Source organism: Diospyros lotus, chromosome 14, assembly GCF_014633365.1.
Source record: "Diospyros lotus cultivar Yz01 chromosome 14, ASM1463336v1, whole genome shotgun sequence".
Classification (NCBI taxonomy): domain Eukaryota; kingdom Viridiplantae; phylum Streptophyta; class Magnoliopsida; order Ericales; family Ebenaceae; genus Diospyros; species Diospyros lotus.
The window spans coordinates 11,885,048-11,911,365 of NC_068351.1; the positions used below are offsets into that span (position 1 = coordinate 11,885,048).

At 36.0% G+C, this 26,318-nt stretch overlaps 1 protein-coding gene and 1 long non-coding RNA gene across 11 annotated transcripts; one reads left to right on the top strand and one right to left on the bottom strand.

Annotated features, from left to right (window-relative positions):
* LOC127790034 (nuclear transcription factor Y subunit A-1-like) lies at positions 1–25,026 on the top strand. 10 transcript variants are annotated; one of them, XM_052319271.1, is made up of 9 exons: positions 1–212; positions 355–487; positions 574–697; positions 1,588–1,927; positions 3,036–3,348; positions 4,503–4,612; positions 4,792–4,863; positions 6,140–6,313; positions 24,007–25,026. In XM_052319271.1, exons 5-9 carry the CDS (start codon positions 3,081–3,083, stop codon positions 24,430–24,432), a joined length of 1,050 nt encoding a protein of 349 aa, XP_052175231.1. In that variant the 5' UTR covers positions 1–212; positions 355–487; positions 574–697; positions 1,588–1,927; positions 3,036–3,080; the 3' UTR covers positions 24,433–25,026. The 10 variants fall into 10 exon arrangements, with proteins under 10 accessions (XP_052175231.1, XP_052175233.1, XP_052175235.1 ...); XM_052319268.1 differs by lacking the exon at positions 1–212 and having other exon boundaries at positions 265–487; positions 3,032–3,348; XM_052319273.1 differs by lacking the exons at positions 355–487; positions 574–697.
* On the bottom strand, positions 6,307–24,011 carry LOC127790036 (uncharacterized). The gene is made up of 3 exons (XR_008020716.1): positions 23,809–24,011; positions 18,566–18,853; positions 6,307–18,017 (listed from the first exon to the last, which is right to left on the bottom strand). It is a non-coding gene; the product is annotated as an uncharacterized LOC127790036 (long non-coding RNA).
* Positions 25,027–26,318: the final 1,292 nt, after the last annotated feature.

Here is a 26,318-nt window from a genome sequence, read left to right on the forward strand (position 1 = left end):
TTGAATATTCCCAGGTCTCTCTCTCTCTCTATCTCACACACACAGTGACACACACATCTTCTACTGTTACTGCTGAGTGCTATTACACAGCGCGCGCTCTCTCTCTCTCTCTCTGTCTCTCTCTCGCTCGCTCTGGCTTTCAAATTCCAGAGCAATGAAATTACAGAGAATTGTAGGGTTCCATTTCGACCCCCTGAACCCCAAACTATAAAGTAAGTCCTCTTCACGGCCAAGAAATCGCTTTTTTTTTTTCGTTTTATTATCCTTTTCGAGTTCCTTCAGTTTTTACACTCTGGATTCTCACGACCACGATCATCATAACTCGTTGAATTGCTCGAATATTCCTCGCTTTAGTGTTGCAAGAAAATGCATAAAGAAGGACGAATTTTGGATTCTTCTTGGGCTAATGCATAAATAGGGACTCGGATCACCACTCGGCTAGCTGAGCTCAACTTGATTCCTCTGCTCTTTTCTTTGGCAACCAAACGTGGGTTAATTAGCTAGCTAGCTGGCTAGGTTTTCCTTTCCTTCTCAGTTGTATGGTAATCTAAATCATATAGTGAATACTTGTAGGATCTCTCTATTCACCGGAGTCATGTGTTAGGGACATTTTATTTGCGTGGAGGATAGAAATTAGGGTAACGAGCAATCGAGCATGCTGTGTCTGTTTCTGGAGTTGGTAGTTGATCTGTTACAGGTACTACGTACAGTTTTGATTATTTTTAATGATTTTGTTGTTTTTCGTATTTGAACTCAGAATTGGAAACATATGGCTTAGCGGGGTACAGATTTATCTGTATACATAGGGTTATTTAGAGAAATAGTGAGGGTTTCGTTACAGATTATAGATATGGTATTTGAACTGAAATTTCATCACCCGATCCATCATGCGACATATATACAGTACTGCACATCCTCCGTGACATGCATTTGTTTCCACTTATAATTTACATAATCCACTGGCATTTGATGAACATATCCATATATATGCATATATTGTGGAATCTCAACTGAAGAAGAGACCTTCATCTAGCAACCTTGGGAGACTTGTGTTTGTGAGGCATGCTCGCAGCTCATTAAAGTCTTCATATTCCCGTGTAGGTGGTAGGTGTCTTAACAGTCTTTAGAGAGACGACAAGATTCGAACTATTGGTGGTGTTGGTGAGATAAGAGTGCTTTTTGTAGAATGATTCCTTTTGGACTCTTTACAGTTTCTGGGTGGGATCGATGTGGATCCCTCCAATTCCCATACCGGGACAGTGGGATACTAAAAAGAATAATGGCTAGAATCATATGCCTTGTATACATATATATATATATATGTGCGTGTGCGTGTTTGTTTATATTTGAAATATATTGGGGTGTGAAATGATGTTTACAAACTCCAAGGGCATTCATGCATAAATGAAGTCTTGTGCATTTAGTTAATAAACTCATTACTTGTACATAATTATTGGATGCCTACCTACCGCTAATTATATCTGACACGTATCTTATGCCCTTGAAAATTATTTGGTGTCCAACACATGTGACTGAAGAATTTAGAACTCATTTAGAGTTTTATTTTTTATTTTTTATTCGTGCTAGGTAAAATACTAAATGGAACGAAAACAACCTAGCTAGCCGCTGGCTTTACAGTAAAGATCCTTAAAGCTGCAATCCAAAGGATTGAATACAAAGTAACAAGAACCACCCACGTCCGACAGCAAACAACAATTCATAACATGAGAAAATATAAACATAGGAAGCAAAATGGAGTTCCAGCATTCAACAACTAACAAAGCATCATTAGCCCAACCAGATATATCATGCTACTCCATGCCACTGAACCAAATGTGATCCGGGGAACATGGACTATAGTCCATGAGGGGAAGCTATGAAGACTAGCTTTTAAATCTCAACCGTGGGACGAAAATGACCATGGTAGGTGAGTAACCCATTTAAAGTTTTCACTATAGCATCTTCTTGTTTAGCGACGTGAAGTTTTCTTTTTACAGCTTTGTTGAGATAATAATGTCGTGTTTTTCCCCCATTGTTTAGAGCATTGGCGGATACAGGGTGGGTGTTGGGGGCTTGTGCTCTCACAATGCATCCTTTTTTTTTTTAATATGGGGTTTGGGTTAATCAAGCTCATGAATGATGGGATACAAAGTAATTTTTTTTATCGAGTTTAAGGATTGGAAGTGCCCCCATAATGCGCTGGCAAGGCTCTTTCTAGAAATTTCTCTTTTTGTGTAAGTTGTTTGACATAAAAAAAATATTTATGATGTGCCTTACATCACTAGATTGAATTATGTGGAGCCCAAGAAAAATTGTAAAAATCTCTCACAAACACAGCAGAATGTGAAACTAAAAACCTTAAAAGAAGAATGGGAAAAATCACTTGCAATATTCATAAGTGGATAATTACACAGGAATCTACCTGAGGTTTGGCATGATATTCACTTTCTATTAAACTGTTGTTAACTTTACAGAAACTTAATTATTTTTAACCTAATAAAGACCTACCTAAGCTCTAGATTTTCATGTACAAGGCCTACATTATTTTTTCCCTGGTACAAGCGCTAGAGTGATTTTGGAGCATATTGTTTTTAGCTTCCCAATTTCACTTAAATAGTTTTCATGCACTTAATAATGGGAACTAGAAGTTGAGCCTCAAGTTTCAATATTGTTGTCTTCATTTAGAAAGCTTTGCTTGAAGAGGCATTTTATTTATCAATTACTTCCTTTGGTTGTCTCCGTGATCAAAAAGGTGTTAATATGGTACTAGGAATGCCTTTCATTCCTTTTGCTAAATCATGAAATTAAATTTTAACAAATGATTTTTATGTTCATCAGAACTCTTTGAGTTAGCTAAGTTAGTAAGGCGAGCGTAACTTTTTATCACATAACAGAGTAGCACAAATTTAGTTCTTGTCTCTATGGTTTGCCTCCTTATATACAAATGCATTGTTTCCTTACAGGTGCATCTATTGGCGTGCATGATTCATCTCGTTACATATACTGACTCAGAATATCTTTGTTTGTAAAGCTAGGTGGTGGACATTAAATACTTTTGTCTCTGAAGAAAGTTCAAAAAAATGCACAAAAGGTCAGCGAACACGAATTTAATAGACCACAATGCAAAAAACAATGGACTATATGCAGTGGGTTCTCAAGTTCGGTGGGGCATTGCCAACAACACTACCTCGCAGGATATTTTGGGGGAGAGCAGATTGAATTTATCTTCACCAATTCAACCAAGTGGTTCTTTAGGGATCAAATCTATTAACTCACGAGTGAATGACGGACAGGATAGAGGAAATGAAACAAATAAAGAAATACAAACTGCTGTCTTGTCTCAATCAGGTGCTTAAATTTTGCCTTCAAAATTTGGCCATTGGATATGCTTTGCTAGTGCTCGCTCTGTGGATGGATCTAAAAACAGAGCATGAATTTATATGATTCTGCACATTTTATTAAGGTTTCCTTTCTCAGCTTTAAAATTAAATTATAGTGGATAAGATGCACGCACTGAACTTACTTCTGCGGAACACTTTCTGAAAATTGGTTTGCATACTTAATAAATGTAAACTATTAGTTGCATCAAGTACTCTGACATATGAGTTTGGCAATAGACTGATAGCCATACTGATATTGACTTATTGTAATAAAAACTTTCATGGAAAGGTATGAATATATACCTCCAAAAATTTGCTATTCTGCATCAAGAGCAATTTCATTTGGTTCACGCTACGCAATTGCCCTTCACAGCATATATATTTATACGAGGACAGAAGCACTGCTAATTCATTTGAAATGGTTTAATCCCTATTCCAGTTTTGAACTTTTTATGAAACCGGTGTGTTACTCCCCCTCTCCCCCTCCTGCTTTTTCTTGGTCAGCTAAGAAAACATTTCATCATGGGTGATTTAGGTCAGTAGTAATGCCATACTTGCATTTGGAATTTACATTTAAAAAAATGGATACACAAGAGAGATTTTGACACCTTCTCCTGATTACCTTGAGAAGCCGGGTTGTTTGTAGGTGGAAAACATGCACACCTATATACATATCACATTAAAAGATATGCAGTTATGCACAGCTGGGCACAGCCATAGTCAAGTGATTGAATTCTTACATCTCATGTCTACAGATTATTCTGGTTCTTTTTCAGCCATCTATTTTCTTTATTTACCATGAATTTCACATGTTTTTTGTCCTCAGTTGGATCTATCTCTAATGACTTGTAATGCGTTAAGAGGGTCTTTTTTCTTTTTTATCCTTTTACACTTCTTTTCTTATGATTTACTCATTCTCAGACAGATATGATATTAGTTAGCTGTGTGTGAACTTGGAAGGTTCTTGTATATGATCTGATAGTTATAATCATTGCATTTCTTGTAGGTTAAGATGTGTGTAGGGATGTGTAAGAGAGAGAGGAATTGTTTGAAATATATTATTATTATTATTTTGCTTAAATACAGTAACATTTACTGATGAAATGTTACTCTTATGGCCAGATGGAAAAAGCAAACATGATCAGAAGTATGCCTATGCCCCATCCATAAAGTCCTCAACAGTTGGTGATTATCTCATAGCATCTCATCCAGGCCTCATCTGCCGTTCACTTGTACTCCATTCTCTCTCTCTCTCCCTCTCTTCGCACCTAAAGCACAAAGCTTTTATGTTTATGTTGTAATTTAAAATACACTAAATTAATTTATTGGTTCAGTTCATAAAATAGCTTCATATGCCCTATAATTAACATGTTCAAATTCTTAATTTTCATTGCAACTCCTATTTATGCAGACTCACTCTTCTAATCCATATCCAGATCCACATTATGGGGGCATAATGCCTACTTACAACCCTCGGACTTTGGTATGCCGTCTTAGCCTTCTATATATGAGAGTTTTAGTAATGATATGTGCATGTTAGGAACGCTAGGCATTTGGTTAACCGTGCTAAAATATTCTAATTATTTAAACTAGAGAACAAGATGAACCATTTGGATTGGAAATTATTGAATCATTTTATTTAATGTTTTACGAGTTAATTGCAACTAACCCTTTTTCTTTTTGTGTGGGACTTGAATGGGGTTAGAGGTTTCAACTTTCAATTCACTATTCTTGCCCTATTATTAAGTCAATAAGAAATTGTGCTTTTTGTTGAAGTGAGACTCATATTTTCGGATTGTCATATAGTCCCAAGTTGGACAAAATTATACTTAAAAGAAAAGGCATGCACTTTAATCTCTCATACTGTAAAGTATGCATGTCAGGCATGATGCGCATGCTCTTAAAATTTGCAATTGTTGGCCAATATTGTTCTAGTTAAAAAATATGGAGACCTGCAAAGGTGGGTTCCTGATCTAGACATAACATCCTATGTGGAAGGAATTGAAAATTGTAGAGGATTAGATAAACTAAGTTGCATATAAGTAATGTTTCATACCCTCGAATTCCAGGTTCCCATTCTGCCTCATGATGTGTTCATGGCCCTTAAAAAGGTTGTTTGCTGTTACTTTTGAATGTACTAGCTCCATAAGATGTGGGAATCCTGAATATTGATCTACAAAAATTTGACTGGGGAAATGACAGAACAAAGAACTGAGAGCGTCCCAGAGAACTGGTTATATTAGGCTGCTAAGTATATCATTCGACAAGTAGCATATAAAGGAGAAATGATGTTAACGCTTATTAGGATTTTATCTTTGCCTTCCAGTATTTTATTAATGCTAAAGGGCATCCCTAGTGCTCGAGGCTCCTTGCTTTTGCGAGGGTTGGGGCTGGCCATATTTGTACGCCCCCAACAACCCCCCCCCCCCCCCCCCCCCCCCCAAAAAAAAAAAAAAAGGAGAAAAAAAGAAAAAAATCACTGCACTTTTAATTTTTAATTGCATAAGTAATAATGCTTTGCTCTGTAACTGTATGAAGGAAACTGTTGTATTAATGGCCATAAACTGTTAAGATCCCTTCTTGTGGCTTTAGATGAATCTTATGCTGTTTATGCATCTCTTCTCATGCAGTCAACCAGTGGGATCAAGGCTTAGTGTTAGTTGTTGTTGTATTAGCTTTGGGTTCTGTGCTGTCTATAAAAAAGAAAAAAGAAAAAAAAAAAGGGCATGTGTTGTCTAACCTCTTTGGAAATTTGTTAGGCACATTCTAATATACATGGAGTACACCATGAAAGAGTGGAATTGCCTGCTTGGCCCTCTGAAGTGAAGGAGGAACCTGTCTATGTGAATCCTAAACAGTACCATGGAATTTTAAGGCGAAGACAATCACGTGCAAAGGCTGAGTTGGAAAAGAAACTCATAAAAGTTCGAAAGGTTAGTTGTTTGAGCAAACATTTTTGCTTTTTGGTTGCATGTCCTGAGTTTATTGTTTCATGATGCTTGGTCATTTATATTCTAATTATTTGGCATTTATCATAAGCTTGTAACCACGTAATATTTATTCTAAGAATAGTGTTGTTGTAACTCAGTTTCATCCCTTAAAAATACAGAGATAATGGTTGAATAAACCACAAAATTGGTTACTAAAATGTGCCAGGATGCCAGCATCTAAACATTTTTGATTCCCTTTTTGTGTGGGGTGATCATCTGACTTCACCTTGTGACACTAGTTTGAGGTTGAGGATAATTAGAAAGGGAGTTTTGGCTGGATTTTCAGTAATTGTCATTCCGGCATGACCTTAAGTAGAAGATAAAAAATTTGGTTAAACAAGGTTTGAATGTGTGCTCTGGAAAATTAATGAGCCATTGCTTGTATGAATCAAAAGGGGGGAAAAAGATATAGTGGTGAGGCAAACATCTGAACCATTTTGGGACTTGATAATTAATGTGAGAAATATCCAATCTGTATGAATGATATTAATATCACACTTCCAATCATTTCAAGCTCGAGTCATTTAAATGAGAAATGTGTAAGCATGCATTAGGAGTATGAGGATCACAATTGCTTTAGTGAATATGGGTTAAAGCCTTGACAATAAGATTTTATCTCGGATTCCATGAAGCTAGTTTGGAATCGACACTGTTTCATGACATTACAATTGGTTGATGTTTTATTGGTTTTAACTTCTTTTTTTTTAATCTGGAAGAACGTTGAAAACATAGAAAAAAAACCTATTTTTTTCAAGTAGATTTCATGTTCATATCATGTTAATTTTTTCAAAGGAAGAAAACACGTTTTGGTTGTTCCCTAACACTAAGAATTTTGAGACCCGTTTTTCGGAAGCGGTTCACAAATGCAGTTCACTTTAAGTTCTTCTGGTTCCAGAAATAGGATACAGCTTTCAAAGCCATAACCAAGCTAAACTCATTTAATCAAACAGAGAGCTAAGTTATGATGCTACACAATATCTAAGAGCCTGTTTGGTCGTGATGTGGTGAAGGGTTAAAGCGTTTTTTTTTTTTTATAATAATTAAAGCGTTTTCGTTTTTTTTTTTTACTGTTTGGCCAAAATTTGAAAGTGCTTTTAATGACAAGAACAAAAAAACAGTTTTCCTGCTGTACGGCAGAAGCAAGAATTTGGAGCTTTTGCTGTACAGCAAAAGCAAAGCAGAAAATTGAATTATTTAATAGACAAAATAATCTCCATAAACATTTAAATTTACCATTGTCCTTATATATATTGAACATATATATTCAATATATATTCTAAAACAGAACATATTTTATATGTATGTATGTGCATATATATATATTTAGAAAAATGTAGTGTGGCAGCAGGGACCGGCCGCCACAGCGAAACCCCCATGGCTGGGAGATTCCCAACTATGAGTGTTTTGCCACCCCCAGCCATGGGGTTTCACGGCAGCAGCGGCTGGCTTCGTTCACCAGCTGCTGCTGCCCTTTTTATCATTATGATAACATGAAATATATTTTTGACACTTATATGTCTATAACATGAAATATATTTTTGAGTGTAAAAAAGTATAGTAATTTTTTAAAAATATTAAAAGCATTTTTATTTCAAAATAGTATTAACTATAAAAGCTTTTGTGTCATTATCCTTTTTGGTAATTTCATTGTTAAAAAGTACTTTTTTTTTTTTATTAACTAGCCAAATCGTTAAGAAAAAAGTACCTCAATAAATAAGAGAATAAGATCTTTCTTTGAATAATCTGTTGTATTATCTAGAAAATTTGAGCTCTCTACAATAAAGAAAGCTAAAAACAACCATTCTTATTTATAGACTAAAATAATCTAAAATTAAATCTAACTAAAATTCTACAATTATCTATAATCACAATCCAATGCTAACTTGGAATCATTATCACATATCAAGTAGTTATATCCCTTAACTTATCACAAAAATAACTTCATAAATTCAACATTCCTCTTTTTAAGTGATTTTCTGAAGATTAGGTTTAGTCAGGATATCTTTCCATACCAACACTTGATGTCTGCTTTGGCCTCTTTCACAATTTGCACCCATAATCAAGACACACTTATTCAAGATACATCTAGGTGGTTGGTCCATGTAGATACCCTTGCCAAGTTTTTTGCCTCAACCAACCCTTAAAAATCGCTATTGTCAGCGCCGCACAAATAGAACTCACCTTGGGTACTAGACTACGAACAACCAGCCTTGCTTTAAATCTATCAGCCTTTTCGTACGCTTTTCTTTTGATTTTGTACACCTACTTACATGAGACTAGTAGATGCAGAACCGAACCAAAAAAACTAGGAGTAATCCTAATTACTAAAAATCAATATCAACATTTAATATTATTCATCGAAATATGTCTTTCAATACTCTATTAAAAGATTTTTTATAGACAATTAATAGATATAAATCTATTCTTACAAGAATTCCTTTCTAACTAGGATTCCTTGGTATTTAAACTAATAAAGGTAATCCTAATTTAATTAGGATTCTAAGATATAAAAGAAATTAAAAGAAACTAGAAAACAAATTAAAATAAAGAAATTAATAAAATAATATTAATTTCTTTTCTTACACCTAAAATATTATTTTTCGAAATATTTGTCTCTATGATCTTCATCATTCTACCCCAATTGAAAAGAACTCAACTATAATGAGTTAGATTATAAATACCACTCTAAAAGCTCAGGATCCAAGACTTGAAAATCCCCTTTAATAATCCAAGTGTTATTAGAATCTTGTCGATCTTTCCATTTGACAAGAAAACAACAATAACCACCACCACAAAAAGAAGTCACAATCTCATTGTCAAGCACAACATCCATCACATCCTTTTGGTGCTATATGCATCGTATACAAAGAGCCTAGTGATTTGCAAGAACACTGCCTCGGTAAAGAGTTAACTCTTCCATATTGAAAATATGACTAATATTCATATTATTAAATAAGTCGAATAAATAAACATTTAAGTCCAAGATTTTGAATGATAGGAAAGAGGCCACTAGCTTGAGCATGTAGTTTCTTGAAGGAATGTTTAGGGAAGTGCTCAGCGCAAATATGAATCATGAGATAGTCACATTCGTTAAATTCTCGAGCCCTATGATGTATTGGCTGCAAGTTTATAGTCAACATTACTCATTGCAATTTTTCTTCTAATTATAGCACGTAGGTCATAGATGTGTGGGGAAAAATTTTCAGCAAGCTCAAAAATTTGGGCATCTAGGGGTAAGGGGTACAAGATCAATTAATAAGGGTGCGAGGGGAGTAACTGTGGAAGATTAGGGTAAGAATTTTTATATATTCTTCATTGAATCAATGGAAATATATATACAATAGATGATTTACAAATATGGAAACAATCAGATTTCCTAATCACCTAATTAAGGTAAACTTCTTTATACAAAAGACCAATTACATCCTTAATGCTAGCCTTAACTCTCTATACTTAATTCTAGAATTCTTTTTACTTAATTCCAACCTTGATTCTCAACACTCCCTCTCAAGCTAGTGAGTAAACATTGGCCATTCCCAGCTTGGCTACAACTTTATGAAAGAATGGACTATTGAGTCTCTTGGTTGGGACATCTGCTAGTTGTGATTCATTTGGTACATAAGGTGTACAAATGAGACTACTCTCAAGTTTCTCCTTAATCAACTTTAATGTGTTTTGTTTAATCATGTTGCACAAGATTGTGTGCAATGCTAATTGAAGACTTGTTGTCGCAGTAGAGCTTCATAGGATCATCCCATTTGAGTCTTAGATCTTCCAAAATGATCTCCAACCATAGTAGTTCACATACTCCCTGCGCCCTTGCCTAAAATTCTGGTTTTGCACTTGATCTTGCCACTATATTCTGCTTGCTCCTCTAAGTGACTAGGTTTCCTTCCAAGAAAGTGCAATATCCCATGGTGGATCTTCTATCAACCATTGAGCTTGCATAATCTGCATCTATGTAGGCCTATAGAGTCAGTTTGTCTCATTTATTGAAAAAAATCCCCTTTCCTAGGGTTCCCTTAAGGTAGTGTAGTATTTTGTAGGTTGTTTGTTAGTGAAGCTCCTTGGGGTTGTGCGTGAATCGACTCACTACACTAACTGCATAAGTGATGTCAGATCGTGTGTGGGATAGATAAATTAATCAGTCAACTACTCTTTGATATGCTTCTCTATTCGTATCTCTGTCTCTCTCTACTTCACTAAGTTTATGATTGGGATCAACCGAGATATTGGATGGTTTGCAAGCTAATTTTTCTGTGTCTTTCTAGAGATCGAGGACATACTTATGTTGGGATATAAAGATCCATTCTCTTGATAGTGCCACTTCAATACCTAGGAAATATTTCAAATTTCCTAGTTCCTTAATCTCAAATTCCTTAACTAAGCACCTTCCCAAATTCTTCCTTTCCATTTCATCATTTTTCGTCACTGTGATGTAATCAACATAAACTACAAGGGCAGTAACTCCCTTTGAACCCGAGTGTTTAATGAATAGAGTGTGATCACCTTAGCTCTGCTTATACCCTATGGAATACATTACCTTGGAAAATCTCCCAAACTAGGCTCTTGGTGACTATTTCAAGCCATATAGTGCTTCCTTGAGTTTGCAAACCTTAATTGTAGCTATGTTTCTGTTGAATCTTGGGGGTATTTCCATGCAGATTTCCTCAATATCTCTATATAAGAATGCATTTTTTACATCAAACTATTGCAAAGACTAGTCAAAATTAACTACTAGAGACAGAAGGATTCTCATTGTGTTCATTTTGGCAACTGGGTCAAAGGTTTCTTGATGATCTATCCCCATATATTTGAGTGTATCCTTTAGCCACTAGCGCCTAGCTTTGTATCTCTTAAGTGTCTCATATGCTCTATACTTGACTGTGAAAACCCACTTACATCCCACTAGTTTCTTTCATATTGGCAAATTCACAATCTCCCAAGTATTGTTTTTCTCCAAGGCCTGCATTTCATAGCATTCTTCCAATTCCCACAGTTTAAAGCCTCTAATAATGTTATGGGAATGGATATTGTGGTTATGTTTGTAAGGAAACTTCTATGGGATGGAAAGCATATTTTAAGGAATCAAGGTCAGATAAGAAATCAAAAGATGGGCTAAAGGATATTACCTCATTTCCAAAAGTTGGGTTTGATGACTAGTCTAGCCTTGGTTCGGGCTTTGAGAACCAATTGTCAGTAGTGATCTTTCCCTTTTTTAGTTGCGAGGATAACTCATTTTGGGTATGTGAGAGAGGTTCAAGTGCAGGTGTTGGAGTAACAGAGTCAGGTGAAAGCTTAGGAAGATTATGATGGTAAGTTAAGGAGGAAAAAATCACGATGCTTATCTTCCACAAATGATATCTCTCTCTGAAGATAAGGTTATGTGGAATATGGTTCAGATTCAACAAAGGTAATATTTGCGAAGGTAAGGAGTTTTTTAGTAGGTGGATGATAGCATTTGTGCCCTTTTTGTGTTTGAGAGTATCTCACAAAGACACACTTGGTAGCTCTAGGGTCCAATTTCCCTCTATTTTCACTATGGACATGAACAAATGAAACACACCCAAGGACTCTAGGAGTTAAGAGAGTGTGATATTAAGATCGGGATAGAATTAAGATAATACTTCCATGGGACTTTGGAAGTTTAACACTTGGGATGGTAACCAATTTATAACATGAGTGGCTATAAGGACTACTTCTACTTCCCCCTAAAAGTGTTTGGGCACATTATTTTAAAACAACAAGGCTTGAGTAGTGTTTAGGAGATGGCTATTTTTCCTCTCTACAACACAATTTTGTTGTGGAGTGTGGACACATGATGACTCATGAATAACTCCATGTTGGTAGAAATGTGTGGAAAGGGTTTGATTGAAATAATCTTTGGCATTATACAACCTAAACTTTTTGATGTGTACCCTAAATTGGTTTTGGATCATGAAAAAGAAGTTGGGAAAGATATCACTCAAATTAGATTTGGATTTAAGCAAAAATAGCTGGGTAACTCTTATACAATCATCAATAAATGAAACAAACTAATGTGCTCGTAGAAATATTTGGAATGGTTAAAGGACCCCATATATCACTATGAATCAATTCAAAGGGAAAATGACATCTTGTGATATTGTTGAGAAAAGTAGCACATCTGTGCTTTTTTGCAAGTTCACATATCTCACAATAAAACTGCTTATTATCTAACTCTTTAAGGAAAAAAAGGGAACGTAAGGTCAAAAGTTGAAAAAGAAGGTGTCCTAGCCTGTAATGGTAAAGCCAAATTTTCTCTTTATCTATTAGATGTTGTTCAAAAAGGTAGGTTAGGGGTTGATTTCACTTACCAACTTTTGGTTTCTCAAATTCCTCAAGATAGTATGGTTTCTCAAATTCCTCAAGATAGTATAGTCCATCCCTTTCCTTAGCACGTACAATCATCATTCCTAAATCATGGTCCTGAAATAAACATTAGGATGGGGAAAATGTCACTTTGTAGTTCATATCATGGGAAAGTTTGGATATTGATAAATGATTAGTGGACAATTTAGGAACATAAAGGACATTTTTTAAATAAGGTTTGGACTGACTTTTCTCTCTCCAATCCCAGCTACTACGGTTAAGAAACTATTAGCAGTGGCAATTTTTCTACTACTAGAACAAGGTGAATATGACTGAAATTTTGTGAGGAATGGGACACATGATCAGTGGTTCTTGAATCAATATGAATCTTTAAAGGGACTATCTGAGGCATTTAAAGCATGAGAGATTGGAAGTTTACTTGAATGTACCAATGAACAGTTACCAGAAGGTTTTTCAAGGGTACTTAGGAGGTTTCTCAGCTTCTCAATCTCTTCCCTGTTGAACTCCTTTGGTTCTTGGGTTTTTTTCTCGCCTTGCGGTGTTGCCTTATTGGCTTCCCCTTGGCTTTTTTGCAACTGTCTGCTTTTGTTTCCCCATTCCTTGCTTAATGGCTTTCCATTCAACCTCTAGCACATCTCTTGAGTGTCTCGGTTTCTTGTAGTAATTGCACCTCCTATTGTCACGGTTATCACTACTCGTAGGTTTGGGGTCTTTTTTTTCCAGTTTCTCCATTTGGTTGCTCCTTTTTTGATCTGTGACCTCTTCCATTAGCCACCATTGCTGATGCTTTGACTGGTTTGGGCTCAATCATTACACTTCGCCTACCCTCTTTGGATGGGATAATTGAAATGACTTCATTTAATGATTCTTTGCCCAGAATTTGAACCCTTACTTGATCATACGCCACATTGAAACCTGCCAGGAAGTTGTAGGTTCTATCTTTCACTATGAAGGCCTTTAACATTACTGCATCATCACTGTTTTTCATATCTATAACCCTATAATGATCCATCTCCTGCCACAATCCCTTCAGGAGATTAACATATTCTGTAATTGTCTTATTTCCTTGTTTAGTTGAAGTCATTTTGATATTCAACTCATAGATTTGTGCAGCATCTTTAACCTTCAAGTAGGTTTGTCAGATAGATTCCCAAACTTCTTTTATTGTCGGTAGGAACATGCAGGTGTCATGATTTCAGGTGCCATTGAATTCCAGAGCCATGACATTATCATGGAGTCTTCCTTGTCCCATGCTACATGGGTTGGATCCCTTTCTCTCGATCCGGTCCCTAGGATATGGTTGATATTTCCATTCCCTTTTAAAATAGTCCTGACCAATTGGGACTATTTCAGGTGATTTTTTTCATTCAAATGGTAGGCATCATTGATTTGTTGTAGTTCTCTTGATGGTAGAATCCTTGAGACTACCAGTACTTCATCTATATTGTGGGAATTGAATTCACTGGAAATAATAGACATCTTTATTAGTTGGCAGAAGATAGGTTATAATGGAAAGCGGTGTGTGGTAACAAGGCAAGTTGTTGCCAGTAGCAAAGGTTTATTATCGCAAGTTTCTGGTGATGGAGGGATTGTCGGCAACAATAGTAAAGGTTGTTAGTAGCACTGGCTTTGTCGGTAATGAATGCCTGAACAAATTCCTAGATTTTTAATCTAGGGATGACGGAAGAACTAGAGAACTACAATGAAGGCAGAGCTGCAGGTATGTGATGGCGGTGATGAAGATTGGAGAAGCGATGAAGGTCGAAAGAAAATGTGCCCTAAAAAGGTGGCTCTGATACCATGTGGAAGATTAGGGTAAGAATTTCTGTATATTCTTCATTGAATCAATGGAAATATATATATACAGTACATGATTTACAAATATGGAAATAGAGGCAGATTTCCTAATCACCTAATTAAGGTAAACTTCTATATACAAAAGACTAATTACATCCTCAATTCTAGCCTTAATTCTCTATACTTAATTCCAACCTTAATTCTCGACAATAACCATGAACAATCTCAAAAGGACTTTTTCCAGTGGACCTATTAACAGAGTTGTTATAGGCAACCTCCAAACTCTTAAGAAGAACTTAAAGCAGACTTCTTAGCTATAATGGCTAACCCGTATCCATTTTCTTGGCAATCATTTTCAAATGCCTTAGGAGCTATCAAATGAATGTGTTTTTTTTTACTAGTGACTGGTGGTACTTGCTTCAACTTGGTCCTAGTGCCTTTACTAAAAGGTTTAACAGGGATGAATATGAGTTTCTTACCCTTATAGTTGAAGACATAGGTATTTTCTTGACCATAATGGACTACATTCATGTTATAAAGTCAAGGGCGACCTAAAAAGACATGGGCAACATTAATAGGTAAAACATCACAGAAAATCTCATCTTTGTAATCACCCAGTTGAATAGGAACAAGGCATCTCTTCGTGACTGGCAAGGTTGTGTTATTTACTCAATACAACTTTAAATTGTTTTGGATGTGGTTCTACCTTAAGATTGACTCGAGGAAGTGCAAACTTAGACACCACTTTCATAGTACTACCCCCCATCAATAACTAGTGTGCAAATTCTCTCATCAGTCCCAATGCATGTCTAGAAAAGACCAATGCGCTTCCATTCATTATCATGGGAACTCTTAGTCAATACACATCTCACAATGTTAACCTATTCTACTAAAGCAAATCATCATCACCCTCTTCTTTTCCTCAAAAAAAAATCTAATGGATTAAACAATCCATCTACATCCTCAAGCTGATTAGTAAGTTCTTGCTCGTGATATAAAGTCAAGGCACGCTCAGGACAACGAGCAGCTATGTGTCTTTTCTTATGACAAGGGTGGCATTGAATGGAAGGGTTATGAGGATAGGAAGTACTGGGTTGGGAATCACTATAAGGAAAATTTATATTCCTAGCAAAGCTATCCCTAGAGGCTGAGTAAAGGAGTACGCAATTGACATTGGTATCTCTAGGGGAAGGTGGAGGAAATGACCTTAATGGATGGGAGTCAGATAATTGTGTGGACACTCGATGAATAAGAGGGGCTTTAAGGTATTTTTCTATCTGCAAGGCTTTATGATAAGCTTCCTCTACAGTCTCAGGGGAGTGCAACAAAATCTTTTTCTGGATCTCCATCCTAATCCATTTATAAAAGAATCCTCATTTAAGTCACATCGAATGAGAAGATTTTCAAATTAGGTCAAGTATTCAGTTACACTTAAATTGGATTGTCTTAGTTTTAGTAGTAGTTGTAACTGAGTCTTATGGAAAGAGGGTAGGTATTTCTTTTTAACTTTTGCTTCAAGACAGCCCCATAGGGTGATGGGAGGTTCACCTAATCTCTCAAAATTACTTCGAACATTCTACCAATATTTCTTTGCATAACTAGTTAATTTCATTTTGTCGAAATGAACTCTCTCAATATTAGTTTTACCAAGAGAAGTAATCTTCCATGTCATCTACCCAATCTAAAAACACATTAGGGTCTAGCCTATTGCCATACTCCTGAACATCCACTTTCACATTCCTATTATTTTCTCTATTGTATTTTTGTCTATTATTATGGGGTGGAGGTGATTGTCTATATTCTATTTCTAGATTCCTTTCATGGTATGTGTCGATTTATAGGTTCTTCAAAGTTTAGACTCCGGTAGTCATACCTAGGTGCTTTAGGACGTGTATTCCTATCATGGGATTGTCTAGGTTCAAAAGGAGCTAATGCTTCATGTGAATGAGCAATCTTATTGGAAACAATGTGTATCCTTGGGGTATAGAGTGCACCATGTATAGATTCATTAAAATGAGGGAACTCTACAAAGTCATCTCCTATTTTTTACTTACCTAGTATTTTGAGGACTTGTGTTATCTACTCAATAAGGGTTCCCACCGTATTAGAAAGGGTTCCCACCGTATTTGAAAGGTTTCCCATAGTATTTGAAAGGCTCTTGAGTTCTAGTTTCAATGGATTTTACTAAGTTTTGTAACGACTGAAGATCAATCGGCGTAGTGGAGGAAGGTTGTTCATGTTTGTTGGGGGCCATGGAAAGGAAACAAATAGTAAGGAGAAGGCGGCCAAAGAGTGATGTAATAAATTACGTGAGTGTTGAGAACATTCAAATTGCAACTTAAATGTAGACAAGAAGCCTATTAAGATACGCAAATAGGATTAACAAATTTAAATTAAATGACAATATCAATAACAAAAAAATAATGCTCAAGAAGCAACAAATGGAATTTTTTTTGGGCGATAAAAGAATATTAAATGGACCTAAAACAATTTACCAAAGATATCTAATAAATAAATATTAATCAGATTTTCAAAGGAAAGAATGTACCTTTAACCAAAGCAAAGTGGAGGTTAGGTTGACGGAGTAAAAAGGAATGAAGCCTACAAGTTTGTGTATTGGGTTGGATAAGGCTTGTGGGTTGATGGGTTTGGGAATAGTAGGGTCCAAATTAGGAAACTGGTGAATGGGTAATTGGGTTGTGCGTTTTAGAGATTTTGCGGTTAAATGGGTTAGGTTAATGGGTAAGGGATCTTCAAATCAAGTTAAGGTTTGGGTTGAGAAATTGGGTAGGGTTATAGTTACAATGCGAGGAAGTAGTGAAGGTGCGGTGATTTCTGGTAAAGATCACAGCTTGACTCACGATGCCGATTGAGGCGCATTGATGGTAGCGACTGGTGACTAGGGCATCGTGGGCGCAAGTGTATCGTGTGTGCGAGGAGAATGGACAGGGCCGATTCAACATTGTTTACCATTGTTACGAGGCTGGTCTTGGCGAATCCTTTGTCGTCAAGTCGATCCCGTCGCGTTCGCTGGCTTGCTGCAAACAGGTCAGAGAAGGGTTCCGATGGTCCCAACAGGGTATTTGGCTTACCAGTTTGACCGCTTATAAGCTATTCATTTAGCTTATAAGCTGTCAAGCTTATTTTGTTAAATGTTGGGCAAACCCTCAAGAGCTTAAAGGTTTTTAAGCTTAAAAGTTTCTCCACAAGCATTTTAGAAAAGCTCTTATCCCCTAGCTTTTCTAAAAACGTTGTGAAGAGCTTATTATATTGACCAACAAAATGTTTATTTTACCCTTAAACAAAATACATAATTTCAATCATACCCTCATCTTCATCCTCTACCTTCACTATTGTCGCTACCGCTAGACCTATCTCTGGTCGTCATTGTTGCCGTCGTCCATTGCCATCACCATCGTTGTCATCGCCTCTCATCGTCGCCCTAGCCATCGTCGTCACCCCGTCACCTCCTCCTTTTACTGTGGCCTCCTTCTCCATTCTGTATATATATTTTAATGTATATTAAATTAATATATTTAATATTTTTGTTAAAAAATAATATTTCTATAAATTTTATTTACATCATTCAATACCATATTTATTTTGGTCTTTTTGTCAAGTTTTGATAGCTTATCAACTCTTTCAAATCAAATACATAATTATTAACTGATACCTTAAAAATATATTTATGCAAACATATTATCAGCTTAAATGCTACTTAAGTTTTAAGTTTTATACAACTTAAAAGCTATGGAAAAAAACAGTAAGCCAAACACCCTCTTCATCGAATATAGCTTCCAATGAGACTGTCATCTAGGGGGTTTTAAAGGGTGTTTAGCTTACTGGTTTGACTGCTTATAAGCTATAGCAATAACTTATAAGCTATTAAGCAAAAGCTAGTGAGGTGTTTGGTGCACCTCACTAGCATTTAAACTAGATAGCTTAAACGTTACTACCACAGCGTTTTGCAAAAGCTAGTGGGGAGGGAACTTTTGCAAAACACTGTTAATTTATAAATTGCATTGATCGATTATTTTATTATTTTACCTTCATCCTTTTTGTTAATTTTTAGCCATGCCCTTCTTTTTCAACCTCTGCCTCCTGTTAGCTCTTTCAATCGCCACCTTCGGCCATTATTGTTGCCCCTACTAGCCGTTGTCCGTCAACTGTTGCCACCTTCGACAACATCGGCCGCTACCCCTATCGTCTCCTTCATTGGTTATCGCCCCTATCTGCTTCAACTTTTTCTCCATCACTGACCATCTGGCGCCCCATCAGCCGTTACTCGTCGTCGTTCCCACCCTCATCTCCTTTGTTTCTGCTTCTCTTCCCCGCCTGTGTATGCATGTACATATATATATATATATATGTAACAACAATAAATATATATAAATATATAACAATAAATTATGTGTATATATATAACACACAATAATATATATTGTTGTTACATATAATAATATTGTATTAATATATTTTTAATAATTATGTATAATTTATCAATATTTAATGGTAAAATACCATGTTTATTTTAGTCTTTTTGTCAAGTTTTGATAACTTATTAGTTTTCAAACTAAACACATAAGTAATAATTGATAGCTTAGAAGGATATTTATCCAAATATATTCTCAGCTTAAAAGTTATGAAAAAAAAGGGTAAGCCAAACACCCCCTTAAAACTCTCCAGCAAGGGTAGACAAAGGATCCCAATGGTGATGGCTTCTGTGGCCAAGGTTTGCATCGATTCCTCAATGGCATGTAAGGGCTTAGAAGGACTAGTGAGTTTTCTTTAGAAGGACTAGTGAGTTTTCTAAAATTTTTCAAAAATCTTAGAAAGTCCCCAAAAATAATTTAAGAATTTCAGCTCTATATCAATTGATGTAGAATCCAAACCAAGAGTAATCCTGATTAGGCAAAATCAATATCAATATTCAATATTATTCATTAAAATATATTTTTTAATACTTTATAGACAATTAATAAATATAAACTTATTCTAACAAGAATTCCTTTCTAAGTAGAATTCTTTAGTATTTAAGCTAATAAAAGTAATCCTAATTTAATTAGAATTCTAGAACTAAAAAATTAAAAGAAACTAGAAAACAAATTAAAATAAAGAAATTAACATTATTATATTAATTTCTACTTTTATGCTTAAAATATTATTTTTTGAAATACTTGTCCCTATGATCTTCATCACTAGAGTGTCCTTGGGTTTTGAAACAAGATCTCAAGTTCTATTTTGTATGAGACCATTCATATTCCCATCTATAGCAACATTTCATTCCATCACACATTTTGCTTTCATAAAAGAGCAAAACAATATGCATAAGTACTTACAAAATTCTCATCTCGGTGTCGTGTCCTCTTTAGATGTTGATTTCCTGCCTCATCTGGTGTGCCATGATGTTTTTTCTCAATCTTTTGGCTATCAATACTACTCATTTTTTCTTGCTCATTTCCTAAAGTAGCATGTGAAATTGATGGTGTACTTGACTTATCTAGCTATACTTTATATAATTTCACCACAATCAAGTGGAATTCTGTCAGAATTGTAAGAGGAGGATATCTTATCAAAGATGACACTGAAATTGTCAAGTCTCTGGACACTTTCACTCTTTCTTCCTTTTATCATACTCTACAAATATTTATTTCTTGCCTTTGCATCCAATTTAGTCCTTCGTGAGTCTAGCATTTGGACATAGCAGATAGATTTGAAGATTTTAAAATGTTTCATAAATGGCTTCTCTCAAAATTGTCACGGCCTCAACCTCACAAGTTCTTCTTTCTAATCCGATGTAAATTAGAAAGTCTTTCACAAGAATAGAGAGTAGAAAACAACAGAGTAGGATAAGAGAGAAAGTGAGTAGGAATGAGGGAGAAAAGAGAGAAGAAGTATGGAAGAAAGTAAAAAATTTTGTAGTTTTATTCGATAATCCATTCGCGAAGGAGTTGGAAAATTTATACAAGGCACTTGGAGGAGTAGATTCTTCTTCCAAGGTGGGCCCTACATCCTTCACGATTGTAACAACCTGCTTCTACCCCTAACCTCTTGCGTATGGCAATCCATGGCCAGTAACTAAGTAACTAACTACTATAACAATAATTATTGCAGTAAAAAAATAAAATTGCTATAAACTTTGGTTGCTCTTGTGACATTTTCCCCCTTTTTTACCAGTTTCTTATCCTCAAGAAATGCTAAGGAGGCTAGCAGTCCTAGGGATTTGCTTGAGCAGGTTAGAGAGGTACTCCCAAGTATTGCTATTCATCGAGCTGTTTTGCCATTTAACTAATACCTGAATAAGAGGAGCCCCGTGCTTGTATACCACCTTCCTCTCCAGTATAGCCTTAGGTTCCACCATTTTGTTAACCTCTTTAGGTAGGATAGGCAATGCATAGCTCTCTGGTTGTGTGCCCACTGACCTTTTTAAGAAGGAAACATGAAACACATGGTGGATTTGCAATCATTCTAGGAGTTGTACACAGTATGCACCTTTCCCCACCTTAGCCTCAATGGAAATGGTCCATAATACTTGGGGTTGAGTTTGGACACCTTCCGTTGAGTAATGGACCTTAGATGTGGATACCTCAGTCTCAAATACACCTTTTCCCTTACTGCAAACTCCTTGGCACTCCTCTTGTCAGCGAATTGTTTCATTTGATTTTGAGTTGATGTCAACTCCTGCTTTAGTTACCATAACACCTTCCTTCTTTGCTATAGGTAATCTTCCACAGTTGCCACATTAGTTTCTCCCCCCCTCCCCACAACAGGCAAAAACAAGTGGCTTGTACCCAAATAGGGCTTCAAATGGAGACATTTTGAGTGAGGAATGGTGGTTAGTGTTGTACCACCATTGAGCCAAAGACAACCATCTATGCCACTCTTTTGGTTGTAGGAAACAAATACACCTTAGGTAGGTTTTTAGGCTTTTCTTCACCCTTTCACTCCGCCTATCAAATTGGGGATGATAAGCTGTTGACATACTCAATTTGGTTCCCAAAGCCTTCATAAGCTCATGCCACATCAAACTGGTGAAGATCCTATCTCGGTCTGAAATGATGAACTTACGAGTCCTATGTAGTTTCACCACCCAATACAAGAAGGCCTTAGCCACCTCTTGAGCTGTATAGGGATGAATCAACCCTATGAAATGGGAAAACTTGGTTAGCTGGTCTACCACCACCAATATATTATCTTCACCTCCTGACTTTAGCAACGTCTCCACAAAATCCATGGACACACTAGATCATGCTTGGTTGGGAATAGGCAAGGGTTACAGTAACCCAGATAAGCTACTATTTTTAACTAACACATCTTGCAGGTGTCACAAGCCAACACAAATCCTTTAACTTTTGTCTTCATCCTCGGCCAATGAAATAGCTGTCTAACCAGCAGATAAGTGTTTTGAACTCTTGAGTCCCCTCCCTCCCAAAGGGAGATTCTTGCAGGGTTTGCGTTATCTTTCTCTTAAGTTCTACATAGTCCCCAATCACCATTTTACCCTGGTATCTCAACATAACCCTCCACCAAGGTGTATCCATCTATCTCATTTGCCCCCACAACAACCAATCTTTCCAACAATTCTTTTATCTTCTCATCCCCTCCATAGTTGTTTATCACCTTTTAGTACCACTCAAGAATCACCATGGTTATTGTTGCTGAACTACCTTCTTCATGGCACTTAGAGAGAGCATCAGCTACTTTATTTTCCTTCCCTTTTTTATATTGTAAACACAATCTAAACCCATCAGCTTAGCCATGCCTTTCCTTTGCAGCTAAGTTTGTAGTTTTTGTTGCAATAGAAACTTCCAACTTTCATAATCCGTTTTAATTATAAATCTACCCCTTTCCAAATAATGCATCCACTTGTGAACAACCATCAACACAACTATAAATTCCTTCTCATATATGCTGAGCCCCAAGTGTTTAGGGCTTAAGACCTAGCTTAGGAATGTCAATGGTCTTCCCTCCTGCACCAACATTGCCCCAATACCTGTCCCACATGCATTTGTTTCTAAAACAAAGGGCTTGATAAAATCAGGTAGCCTTAGCATCGGAACCTTGCTCATAGCCCCTTTTAACTTCTCAAAAGTTTCATCTGCTTTTGGCCCCCAGCTAAAACCCATTTTCTTTAAAAGAAGGGTTTGTTAATTGCTTCATAGTTCTTCACAAACTGGCGATAGTATCTGATTAATCCCAAAAATCCCCTCAGGTTCTCACCGAAGTAGGCTTTGGCCAAGACACCATGGCCTCTACCTTTCTTGGATCTTTACTAACCCCATCCCTTGATGTGATGTGCCCCAAATATTCCACTTGCCCTTGACCAAAAACATACTTAGATTTCTTAATAAAAAGCTAGTTAGATCTAAGGATCTCAAAAGTGGTTCTTAGGTGAGTCAAATGTTGGTTAAAAGTAGGGCTATAGATAAGTATATCATCAAAGAACACAAAGTATAAATTTTTAAAGATAGGGCTTAAAAATTCTGTTTATGAGGGACTGAAAAGTGGATGGGGCATTGGGGTGTGTGCCCAAATGGCATCACCAAAAATTCAAAATGCCCATGGTGAGTCCTAAAGGTTGTCTTGTGTATATCCTCAGGTTTTATTCTAATTTGATGTTAGTCCAAGTGTAGGTCAAGCTTAGAAAAGAATTGGTCATGATGTAGTTCATCCAAAAGGTGTCATAGCCTAAGCTTGACAATGTTTATCGATAAATAGGCAATGGAAGGACGGGTGATTTTTTCTAAAAATTTCTAGAAAATTTTAGAAAATCTCCAAAAGCAATTCAGGAAGTTTAGCTCTAAAACCAATTGATGCAGAATCCAAACCAAAAGAAACAAAAGTAATCCTGTTACTCAAAACCAATATAAATATTCAGTATTATTTATCAAAATATGTCATTTGTCATCTCACTAAAGGATTATTTATAGACAATTAATAGATAGAAATCTATTCTAACTATGATTCATTTATATAAAGATAATCCTAATTTAATTATGATTCAATGTCATAAAGGAAACTAAAAAAAACTATGAAACAAATTAAAATAAAAAATTGATAAAATAATATTAATTTATACTGTTAGGTAAAGTATTATTTTCCGAAATATTTATCTCTATGATTTTCAATTTTTCCTCACATTCCTTGTGAAAGGGTTTCTTATGACATCAGAAATTTCATAGGAATACCAAAATGGAGAGTTTGCTTCCATTCATTGTGGAACCATGATTAGAATTGTTCTTTTGTAACCTGAATTTCTCTTTGGTTTCCTAGAAGTTTGTTAACTTTACCTCTTGATAGCAGCTTCTTCTTCTTCTACTTTCTTTTTTTCTTTGGGGAAGTAACAGGTGTTCTTCAATTGCTATGAAAGTAATGTGTCAAATCTGACATTTCATGGTTTAATAGGTTCTTCTTCAGAATCTCATATTCATCTCTTACTCTTGTAGCTTTCTTTTCACTGTGTTTGGTTCTCTCTTGAATGTTAACAGCCTTATCTTCATGAATCTCGTCATCTACATGCCATGAGAAGAGCCAGGGGATCTGGGGGCCGTTTCCTCAACAAAAAGACGCCTGAGTGTGTTGCTCTTAATGTCGAGCACATTGGATCTGAGCCGGTAAACTCTGAAACAGGACCCTGGAATTCTCTTAGAACACCAGGTTCCTCTGTTGCCCACAATGAACCGAAAGAGCCCTCACTGCAGGATTTAGAGGGAACCTCAGGATTGAACAAAGAAAGCACAGGGAGATATTCCAGTAGCAATGTGAATGTCAATGGTTACTACTCATATCAGCAGGACTTCCAAATGTCGAGTTATTCCTTGTTTCCACATCAAATGGCAGATGCAGGAAACTGTTCTGCCAACGGCACCAGCATGATGGGCTTGTCGAGAACCAGACTCGACACCAGGTTGTAACCATCAAAAGAATTATCTGGGCAAAAGGCTGAAACTTGTCACCAGCACTAGTTCTGGAACCCTATAAATAGGGCTAGGATCTGCATGACATTCTGGCAATGTAAGGGGGTAGCTATGATCTTTTGCTTTATAGTATCCATTGGCTCGGCAAATTATGCAAACTTGGCTGGTGCTGCTGACTCTGTTAAAGGACTACTCAGCTCAGACCACCACTCCACGAGGAAGGCCAAGCGAAGCCAGATGTACAGCTCCAACCTACTGCAGGAAAATAAACGACCCCCAGTTTGTCCACGATTTTCAGGCAATTCATTCTTGGCTTGTTTATTGGTTCAGTTTTTTTTTTTTTTTTTTAAGTTTTTCTGGGTGGAGACAATGGTGATAACACAGCTGGAAACCCCTCTTTTGCTTTTTCAGCGTGCTCTTATTTTGTATGGATAAGAACTAGCTGTCACTCACCGTCTCTTCGGGTGTTCACTTATCGAGCGTTCTTTTAACATTTTCCATGTACTGACTTATTTGCGAACCTTGTAAATCAACTATGATAACGCAAGAGACTCTCAAATCTATCTATCTTTTATTTCCTCGTTTCTTTCATTTTTCTATACTTGGTAATTTACATTTCACCATTTTAAAGGAATCTCCTCTTTTGCAGCAGCAGGAGAAAGTATTTATGTTTCTAAGATACCACCTAAGTGGCAAAACCTGTCTATTGAACTGACCCAACATCCTATAGGCTAGTGATTGCTTGGTTGAACTGCCAATCTTTATAGTTTATATGCATCCATGGAAGTTGTGATGGGCGTGTTTGTTTGTCCATATCACCAGAAAGAATCTTGCCTTGTGTAATCACGTTCACATTATGCATGCATGGTTTAATGTAAAAACACTAACCAAAGTTCAAGATTAGTGGATTTATAATCTGGGGGATATTATTATTTATTAATGAAAGCATTTTGGCTATAAAAAAAAATATACAATGAAGATTCCCAAAATATACAGTAGACATATAACAATGTGAGTATTATTAGGGTGGTCTAAAGGGCAAGGCCACTAAAGTCTATACATAGGGTCCCAAGAAAGAGAGGTCCCAAAATATTTTTAAAAGCTAGACTTGTTTGTTAAAAAAAAATTAAAAAAAACTTTTTTTTAATTATATTTTAAAGAATCCCTAAATTAATAATGACCCAGCCTCCTCAACCCCTTGAGCTGACATGGGTATTATTACATTGAGAGTATTTTGGGTTAACATATATATGTATATATATGTGGTAATGTTATTGAGTAATGGTTAAAACAGATTCATTTATTGTATTTGGATTTTAATATATAAACACTTGTATTAGTTGATTAACTGTCTAAAAAATAAAATGTATTTTCTCTAAATAGAGCATTTAAACATTAAAAATGAAATACAATAAATATATTTATTTAAAATATGATATATTTATTATCCCTTAATTATTTGGTACTTTTCTAAAGAGTATGGCATTCAATCTTAGCAAACACAATTTGTATTTTAGGCATCAAATTCTGAGTAAACATGATAATAATTCTGTAATGACCGAAAAAAATCTAATATATTTTTTTGAAAAGTGGAACAAATCAAATAATTTTATAAAAATATTATCAACTTTTAAACCAAACCTAAGGGGCTATCAATATATTTGGCCCTAAGATTTACAGGGGTATATTAAAATGCATGCACGAGATTAACTTTATTTGGTCCTTTTGATTTTAAAAAACGAACTAGAAGACTATAAGAGGAAGCAGAGGAGAAGATAAGGGAGAGGAGTCGTCAACCCACCTAAGCATGAATATGATCCCCCAGCCGAACAAGTACATTGAATTTTCCTGCCCAGTGGTTGCCTTGCCGTTTTCAACTCATG